General features: G+C 29.3%; 2 protein-coding genes across 2 annotated transcripts; both read left to right on the forward strand.

Annotated features, from left to right (window-relative positions):
* The first annotated feature begins 2747 nt into the window (after nucleotides 1–2747).
* On the forward strand, nucleotides 2748–5014 carry LOC146532500 (cuticle protein 19-like). The gene is made up of 5 exons (XM_085196172.1): nucleotides 2748–2878; nucleotides 3198–3311; nucleotides 3754–3850; nucleotides 4164–4276; nucleotides 4558–5014. The coding sequence occupies exons 1-5, from the start codon at nucleotides 2873–2875 to the stop codon at nucleotides 4627–4629; spliced, it is 402 nt and encodes a 133-aa protein (XP_085052298.1). The 5' UTR covers nucleotides 2748–2872; the 3' UTR covers nucleotides 4630–5014.
* A 2376-nt stretch (nucleotides 5015–7390) lies between these two features.
* Nucleotides 7391–9156, forward strand: LOC146532501 (cuticle protein 16.8-like). The gene is made up of 4 exons (XM_085196170.1): nucleotides 7391–7559; nucleotides 8137–8248; nucleotides 8427–8601; nucleotides 8935–9156. Exons 1-4 carry the CDS (start codon nucleotides 7542–7544, stop codon nucleotides 9122–9124), a joined length of 495 nt encoding a protein of 164 aa, XP_085052296.1. The 5' UTR covers nucleotides 7391–7541; the 3' UTR covers nucleotides 9125–9156.
* The last annotated feature ends 1450 nt before the right edge of the window (nucleotides 9157–10606 follow it).

Raw genomic sequence — 10606 nt, forward strand, 5'->3', positions numbered from 1 at the left:
AATACGTTTTATAAAACTTTAGGTGAATATTAAAGATAAAGACGTGATCAAATTCTTATTTAAATAGTAAAAAATGTATGTGTGTGTAAACTTGATAATATCTTTTGAGAGCTTAAAGCTGCAATATCAAGCTTTCTAACATAATATTAAATTACATATTTTTATCTAAAATGAAGCTAATACGAAAATATTATATTTTCTTTTATATATTTTGCTAACAATAAAATATCAAAATAAATACTGACTGACCAGTTAAAAGAAAGTGTTTAATTCTAATAAATATTGTTTAGGTATATCGGTGTCGTTATTTGTTCAATGTTTTTCTGTATAAATTAAAAAACAAAGTAGATTGAAAATTAAAATGTCTTCTTTTATTTTTAAGACAGCAGGTTTTACCGCCTCCCAAACCTATTGTTTTCAAATACTTGTTGTTTCCAAATATATAAATCATTATACAGGCTTTTACGTAATGACATAGAAAATATTTAGGTCTCAATCTTTTACTTACATAACATGTTACGTTCAGTCCTAAGTATTTCTAGGTAATTAGATTTGATAGGTCTCTTTACGAAATTGAACATAGTTAATATTAAAGTAAAGAAAATAAAATTGTTTATTTTTATATTGGACAATTTTTATATTATACATTTGAAAGTTTTTATAACATTTTTTTTATTCGTCTATAGGTATCTCCTTAGTTATTATATAATATTAGGAGGATAATAATTTAATTAATTATTTTTTTAGAATGTAACGCTAGGCTTGCCATTCAAACTGCGAAATCTTAAGCCCGATTTTCACCGCGAGCGCAAAGGACCTATTAATCGATATTTACAAAATATAAAACTCTATGTTTTTGGAAATTTTAATTTATTTTATTTAAAAGAAGAAGTCCATTCCACCTAAGTTAAATGGTAATACCATCAAATCTCTCTTTCGCAGTGAAAACAGGGCTTTATAACTAGGCAGATAAGGCAGTTGGAGTGAGAGACGAGTGAGGTTATGAAAAGAACTCTAGCTATTTACTATTAGAGATGTCATAGTTTTAGTGGAAGAGGTTATAGTAAACGAAATAATAAAGAATTTTTAATAAATATAAGCATATACACAGTGTATTGTACAAATGTAGTGATTCACAAAACAATATTACATTTTGCAATTTGTGAATTTGAAGTGTTAAGCCGTGCAAAGTCCTACTGAGCCAACAAAGTACATCTCATATCTGCGCAGTAGAATCTTCCAATGTAAACATTAGTATATAGCTATATTTATATACGAGAAACTACATGTATTTTAAATAGAAAATAAATGAGAAGCCATCGTGGCGTAGGGGCGATTGTAATCGCGGCGGTTGTTGGTTCGACTCTCGCTCAGGGAAATGAAATACTTAAATTAAATTGTATACGATACTTATCTATATATATAAAATCGAAAGGTCACTCACTCATCACGAAATCTCAGAAACTACATGTGCTAGAAATCTCAAATTTTGCATAGAAGTTACTTATAGGACGTAGGTGCTTGCTAAGATGGGAATTTGCAATATTCTACTTCTAAGGGGTTGTTTTTGGGGTCGAAAGTTTGTATGAAACTTTTTACTACAAATTTACTACAAATGCTAGGAGTCTCAAATTTTGCATAGACGTCACTAGGACGTAGTCATGGAGATAGAAATTAATAATAACATAGTTCGCTCGGGTGAAACCGCGAGCGGGCCGCTAGTTAAAATATATGTATGACAAAATATACACATGTATAAGATTGTCAACGTATGACATCACCATTATTTTGCCAAAAACAATGGTGACATAATATATGGTTAATATTCCGATTGTCATTCAATAAGCCAATTTAATTAGTAACATTGCGGGAAATGCCATTTCTGAAAATAATTTTCTAATTAAGACAATGAAAAAAAAAATCGTTTATGTTGATTAAAGCTACTCTTACATACCTACAGAAAAGAAGTAAAAATATTTTTATTCCTCAAGAGCTTACACTTATCATAGAGAAGGCATGGATGATGCAAAAGTTCTATCCATGTTATTTAATTTTATCTATGTTTTTTTTGGACCAAGAAAGTAAATATTTCATTTTTTCGAGTGCAAATCGAACCCACTATCGTGCGTTTGTGCCCCTGTGATACGACTGGTCTCATAACCTTAATAAATTTTAATTGATATTATATGTAGCATTAGTTAGCTATATGAAGTAACATACGTAATACTAAGACAGTTAATCTAGCTACGAATTTATGTTGCACTACGTCCAACTACACCAATGTTGAACTAATTTCAACATACAGAAATGTAGTTTACTGTATATGTTTTATTTCTTTATTGTATTAGATATATTATACATTACTTATACGAAGTACCTACGAAATCACTTTTGAGAAAATTTAGCTATTATCTAAATAATTTAAGATATATATAAGTTATATCGAAGATACTGTATTGAAATATTCAAAGTTAAAATAATAAGTAAATAAACAGTAATTATGAGTTCGTTTTTTTATGTTTACCTTAGTCAATAGATATCAAAGAACTCAAACCAGAACCTTATTAATGGTAAAATTAAACTTAAACGATGTCTCTATAATAAACAAAATATTCATAAAATTATATTGACTAACTAATAAAAACATTATAGTAATTACACAGCTATTTTACACTTATACTAAAAGTCATAGTAATTTTGGTATTAATTCTATCATATTTTTTAAAACTAAAAAGTTACATGTGAATGGCAAGGTATAGGTGCAACGTGTGGAGTATGGAGGGGTCCTTCTCTTATAAGCGTAGACCCTTTGTACAATCAGCTATCAGCCAGGGCAAACTAGACAGTGCAAGCTCGAGTCCTTATTTTCAATATGTTGGTGAGTAAAAAGCTTTAAGAAAAAAAAATATGCACTAAAATATAAAACTAAAATATTGGAGGATCTCAATACAATAGATTTTTCATTTATTTTTAAAATTTATAATTTGAAAGTAACGCATTTATTTTGAAATAAATTCATATAATTACAAAATATACGTCGCTAACGCATTGTAAGTTGTTCTCTACTTTTTTGGAACGTTATTCTTTAGAATTTAGATTTGTCCTAATTAAATATATTTTATTTTCATTACAAACTAAGAATGTTGCTTATATACCGTGTTCTAGAAAACACATTACAAGTGTCATTATTTTAATAGATTTTAGTCCTGCTATCCTGCGCAAGCGTAGCGTTGGCGGTGCCAATAGGTTATGGTGCGGTGTACTCGCACGTGCCACAACTGATACACGCACCAGTCGCTGTGGAGCATATTGTGAGTGAATAATATAATTTAAGCAAATATAACGATTATTTTTAGTTATTTTTTTGAGCTCCATGTTGTATCCCGCACATAGCAGAGTAGGCAGAGGGAACCAGGAAACCTAGTGTAAGTGTAACACCAAGGTTCATTGTTCCCTCTGTTCGTTCATCTTCGTTCTGTTCTTCCTCTCCGTTCCCCATTAACACTTCCGCTCCTTGTTTTCCGGCGTTCAGTGAAGCTTGCCATTACCAGAGTGAATAAACGAAAATATTAAATATATCATTCCCACGAGTGAGAATCGAACCCTCAACCGCCGTGTTTATGGTTTTACGCTTGTACTAACTACTACGCTACGATGGCCCCAGACTTCTAGTTACTTATTGTATATCTTCTAATATAATGCACATTATGATTTAGTTATATTAACTAATAACTATTTTTTCATTTTACATAGGCTTATCCAAAGTACGCTTTTAATTATGGAGTCAAGGATCCCCACACTGGCGATGTCAAGTCACAACAAGAAGAGAGGGACGGGGACGTGGTTAAAGGTTAGAAGTTTTTAGTTAAATCTATTAATATACACCTTAAAGTACCTCTGACCTTTCGCAGGACTAAGTATCATAGATATGTAAACTTTTGAAGTTAAAAGGATAATTTATTAACAAACTTAATTTAAACGAGTATTAGTATAAATTACCTAGTCATTAATTGATTATCTTTAAAGTAAGTAAGTATATATTTATAAAGGTAAACAAATAAAAGTGTAGGTGGAATTATAGATAAATTATAGATTTAATGTTGTTTGTGTTGTTTTACTGTTTTTTTCTTTTAATGTTTTTAACGTTTTGTTATCGTTTGTAGGTAGTTATTCTTTAGTCGAGCCTGATGGTACGACGAGAGTTGTGAATTATTCTGCTGACGATCATTCAGGTTTTAACGCAATTGTACACAAATCTGGACATGCTGTACACCCGGTAAGTATTTTAATTTTTTTTACTACGTATAGGGAATGGGTATAGGTATATTTAGAGAAATATGGGAGGAATCAATACTCATAAGGTACTTCTCGTGGACCTACAGTTATGAGTTTTTTCACGAAATGAGAACTTACTAAAATAATATATTTACGGATATTTTCTTGGAAAATATAATATAATGATCTTTGATGGCTTTAGATAAAGAAAATGTCAGTGTGGTCGTTAATATTTTCTTAAAATTAAAAAAAATAAATAAAATCTTTCTGTCAATTTCACAGGTTGCAATAAAGCCTGTAGCCCATTACGCCGCAGCACCAGCGCTTGTACTATCTTCTTATGGACATCACTAATTAAAAGTGATACGACGATGTATTAATACTTATTTAGACACTAGCAAATATTTCTAAAGTTAAGTTTTGTTATTTAGATGTTAGATGTAGAATAGGCTAAGGTAATAAATGAAAATGATAATTCATAGAAAGATAGGTTTATAATTATTTGTATGCAAAGTTTAAAGTAATTTTGCGTGTACTTTAATGATGAATCGCTAGTGATGAGATCACAAAGGAAACTATTTTAAAGTTGCGAATAAAATACAAGTTTTAGAATAACTTTATAGAATTATTATTTTATAATGATGGCTATCACTCGTTTATTTAATTTTTTATAATAAGTATCTATGTATTTTCCAATATTTTTTGTAAAAATACTTTATTAATAAATTTATTTAAATAATTTCGTTGGTTTGTTGTCATTAAAGTGCTTCTTTTTTGTATTATATAAGTTATGGGAAAAATATAATTTTGTTTAAGTTTTCCCACAAAAGTTACAATTGCACCAGTGTAATTCTGAATTTGCTTTCTTTGTCGGCCCAAAGCTATGTTCCTTTTCGAAAAAAATATACTCATATAAAAACACGAGAAAGATATTTAATCTAAAGATATCTAATATATATGACCGTGTTGAACAAGTGGAAACTGAACCCACGACTATCGCGATTACGGTCAGACACTGTGCCGCTGAGCCACAACGGTGTCACGGTGTATTTTTTTAACTATGAACAATATATTACCATAATAGTAAATTATTTAAATTGTAAGATTATTTTTATTTATTAGGCAATACAAGCTTTTATATAGCTATTAAACTAAAAATTTACGCATCATAAATGATACGCAAATGGTGAATATTTTATTGAGGTGTAGTCCAAAATTTTATTGCATATTACCGTAATACATAACAGATATCCGTTTTTAAATTTACAGCTTTTTACCTTTTATACATTCAATATACATTTTGTCTATTATGAGACATTATAATATATGTACCTATGTGTTTCTTATTAAAGTAAATATAAATCGTTTGAAGTATTAAAATAATTATAAATTTTGATTTTGACACCAGAACGAAATGATGAAAATATTAAATATTTAATTTACTCCAGTGGTAATCGAACTCATAACCTGTCACACTTTACTAACTTTGAACTTTTCTCATTCTCATCGAAACTATGATTCATTGGAGTACCCATTGCATTTTGTAACTTACCCTTGACTTTTATACTTACCATTGACTCATTTTTGCAAAGTATTTTCCTGTGCTCGGTAATACTTACGACATGTACGTACTTAATGCAATATTTGAATAAGAACTAACACAATAATTGGCTATATGTAATAGAACAAGCGGGCGAAGTCGTATGGGTTGCTAGTATATTATAATTAAACATTTATATTCTCCATACGATTATATAAAATTTTACAATAATAAACTACAACATATTTTCAATTGGTACCTCCTATAAAATTGTTAAATATATTTTTTTATAAAAAATAAATAAAATAACATATCATATTATATGTGACATTAATAAGTGTATTACTATGAAATTAGCATTATATTATCATATTGATTATAGACATATTATAATTTATTGCTACTAAATCGCGCTTCATTTACATATCGATTCCGTACTATAGAACGTTTATTACTCTACAAATTTATCTCTTCAGAAAAATAGTAACTGTCAACGTTGACCAAATAAGCGATTGCCAAGATGTGGGCGAAAAGAAGTCACAGCCCGCTATCTCGAGGCACCTAGAATCTTTAATGGTCATTTTCGATATACATCTCTTATACTAATGTGTTTTTTGTGCTTTCGCCTTTTTCGAAAATAAATGATTAATATGAACATGTTTCATTTCTTTCTGTTTACGCCCAAAATTTTAAGATGTATGTTTGAAAGCTTATATGACATGAATGATAAATTCACTTTAAGTTTTTAGTCGGAGCCATTGTTTGAGCAATAAAACTGGTGTAAAAGGAAGTGTAATGTCCTGGGAGGTGATAAGTATTTGTATTTTTTTTATTTTAAGTAACAAATTATGTTCACGCAAAGCGACATTTTACGTTGCGAACATTTATTTAACCTCAGTTAGTCACAGATAGCTTAAATAGGTATTAAGAAAAGCCTTCTTGAATTGTAACGGCTTCTTTGCTAGTGATACTACTAATTAATTAAAAAAAAACTGCGACAGTTTGTCGTTCGATTCCCATTCGGGGAAATGAAATATTTCATATTTTCTTGCTCTGGTAACGAAGCAAGCCATTGAGTTTAACTAATTACGCAATACCTCCAAAATTCGATGGAAACTGGAGAGTGAAAATGTTTTAATGGTGAAGTCTTAGTGGGGGAACACTGGGTTCACAGGTTTCTCTGCCTACACTGCTGTGTGCAAAATGCTGCGTTAAACTAAAAACAAAAATAAAATAATAAAAAATATTAATTAAAATAATAGTTTACCATCGTTTGGTAAATCAATAACTTAGCGCCCACACGTCAACTCAGTCAGTGATAAATTTTGGTTATATTTTAACATGTATAACGGAGTCCATCTAATCAGGCTTAAATAAGCCAATTAAAAATGCCGTTAAAAAAAACTAGATATAAATAGAAAGAATATATAAAAACTATTATAAAAAGTCGTAGATTCAGCAAATCCTAATTGAGTGCCAGATACTACTTGGAGGCTACCGTTAGAAGTAAAGGAGTTTATCACCTCGTAAACGTTCCTTATCCTGTAGTTAATGGTATGACATCAGTATCGCGGATATGGACGTCGCCTTCACCCACTGATACCACTGACTCGTTTTTGCCGACTTAAAAATACTAAAAGGAGTCGACTGTTGAAAGTTTACGCATGTTGGAGACACGCTTTTGAGGAGTCGCATCCACTTCCTCGACGGTAGATCTTGTGTAACCATGGATATATTAGCTAAGGTAGGGTTGATTTATTTTTGTATTTTTTGTGGTTAGAACGTTATTTTTGCTTTATTTGTGTCTTTTTTTTTCTTTGTTATATATATTTTTTTCGGTTTGATGTTAATCGTTCGTTTGTAAGTTCTGCGTAAATAGTGGATATTGACAAGAGGTACAGTTTATAGTATTATAGGTATAGTTTCTTTCTATTTTATTTTTCTGCCTACCCTTGCATGCTCAGGGCATAGAAGGCGTCAAGCTGTACTGTGTGCAGTATAAAAGTACATAATATGGTTCCAAGAAATAGAAATAAAATTATCTAATACTATTTTCCCCACTTTCAGTAAATTATTAATTAAACATTTTTGTTTTCTTTTTTAATTTGTTATTTATTTTTATTCTAGAAATAGAAATATAAATGTATTTAAATCTAATTATAAGTATTATTATAATAATAATATTTAAACATTAACACGACTTTTGATATTTGGAATAAGTAAACATATTTTACTGCGTAATTGCTACATAGATCGGCTAGGCACTTATGTATCTTTATAATATGGCACTATCACAGCATTTATTTGAATTTTCTTTTCAGGTTTTATTGGTTATTGTATTAGTATGGAGTAATAGGATAACAGCAGCTCCAAGAAAACCAAGATTTAGTCTAGCAGCCCAGAGTCCTAGCTATTTTCTTAGAGATGTCGACGGTAAGCTTAGATAATAGATCTAATACAAATAGAAATAATATTTTGTTAAAAAATTATATGTAAATAAAATATTTAAAAAAAAATGAACAGGACAGACCTTTTCTCTTCTTTTTTTTCACAAAATAATACGAACAGGAAGATAGTGTTACACGTAATTCCTATTTATTAAACTTTTCAGGAATATCAGGAACGTATACGTTTGGCTATGACGTTTTTGATCCAGAAACCGGAAATACACAGTTCCGGACTGAGGAAAGATACCCCAACGGTACAGTGATAGGCAGTTACGGCTATATCGATCCGAGAGGCAGATCTCAAAGATACGATTATGTGGCCGATGAAAATGGTTACAGGTAATAAAATATTTTGATATTAAATTCAACTTTTAAATATTTTTAAAATAATATTAATAATAATACAATGCATATACTAGATGCAAACATGGCGTAGGAGCACAAGCATACGGTTTGGGGTTTGATCCCGCTTGGGGGAATGCAATATATATATTTTTTATTTTAGATTGATTTATTCCTTAAAGTGCAACTTTTTGTGTTACACAGAAATAAAAATAAATGAGGAAAGTGAAATAAATAATGAAATTTGACAGTCTATAATATTTTATATTTTTTCAATTGATATGTAAAACTTTATTCTTATATGTAAAATTTATTTATACATTTTTTCAGAATATTACACGGTGGACCTGCAAAAGAAGAAATAAAAGAACATATAGAGACGTCGTCTCAAATGAGTTCTATTGTTACTGAGCCGTCTGTTTCTTGGAGCAGACCGAGAAAACCATATCGAAAGAAGACACAAATCTTAAAAACACCATCAAATTATCTAGAAACTCCACATTTTACAATATTCAATTAAATGACTTTTATTAAATTGGGCTATAGAATTTTAAAATGATTAATTTTTAAGTGTATTTATTACTTAAAAAAGATTTTTTGGGTTATTTGCGATATAAGTTATTTATTATGTTATTATCACTTAATGCATTTACTTTACAAGGTTGTATGATAAATAAAAACCATTGTGAAAAATGACTCTATCGTCTTTTTTTATTTAAAAAATAAGATTCATATTTAAAACTAGACGAAATGTCTTAACACTAGGTTCCCAGGATCCTTCATGCCATGTGCAGTATATAGCGCGAAGCTACAAAAATCACTTAAAACCATCAGCCCTTCAGAAAATTAGATGATTGTTTATATAAATTCTCCTTGTAATTCTGTCATATTTTTTATTTAATCTTACATGACATTGATAAAGTAAATAATTGTAAAAATCGTAATATAAAGCAAAAAAGATTTAAATAAAGCCGTCTTATATTTATTTTCGTATAGTTAATAGTTCAAATGATATTTCAGTTTGGCATAACGTTGCCAATTTTTTTAATATTTATCACTTCCTTTTCTGTAAAAGGCTGGTGTCGCTTTTAATTTTTTTAATATTAATGCAAAATAAACAACATGAACACTATTTTTTAAAATATTTTTTGTAGGAATTCCTCAAAAACGAAGCTATGATCAAAACAATATAGAACTCAATAATGAAAAACGTTATCCAAATGGAACTATTATAGGAAAATATACATGTAGAGACAAAGATGGAAATCCAGTGCACATTAAGTACTATGCCGATGATTCAAGCTACGGGTAACGCTCGCTTGTATTATTTATTTCATTTACATACTATACGAGCATTTATTTATTTCATTTAAGTGACTTAATGGAATGGGTTTTTATTTTATTTTGTTCATACATATCCATCCAGATAGGCATAGGTGCTTACCTCGTGCTTACGAGGAACGCCCTTTTTTCCATGTAAATCGTGATCCTGCGGGAATTTCAGGATAGAAAGTATTATTATTATTATATCCATAGATAAAATAGATATAAATATTGGTGTTTAGAGAGGTATATATATATATATATATATTTATTTATTTATTTATTAAAATATATAATATATTGTACTTTTTCCTAAACTAATAAAATATTTTTAGTGTAGAGCTAAATAGCTTTAAAGTGTTGACCTTGAATAATGAATTGAAGACAGATAATAAGCCTAAGCTTAATAAAAACCTATCAAATGCCGCATTTCCGTTCGATGAAATTAATGACACTATAAATACATTAACTAAAGAATTACACAAAAATAAATCATATAATAAAAATGGTATTCCGAACGACAATAAGAGTAAGAAAAATGAAATACAACTTAAAACTGACGGCTATGAGACCTTCTCCGAGAAAGAAATGAAGCCTCTGGACAAGTACAATAATGATAAAATAAGAGTTTATTATAACGGAAATAAAAGAAAAATAAGAAGCACGAAGCAACCTACCC

This window comes from Heliconius melpomene, chromosome 13 (genome assembly GCF_056956725.1).
Source record: "Heliconius melpomene rosina isolate 202511_hmr_F chromosome 13, ASM5695672v1, whole genome shotgun sequence".
NCBI lineage: Eukaryota > Metazoa > Arthropoda > Insecta > Lepidoptera > Nymphalidae > Heliconius > Heliconius melpomene.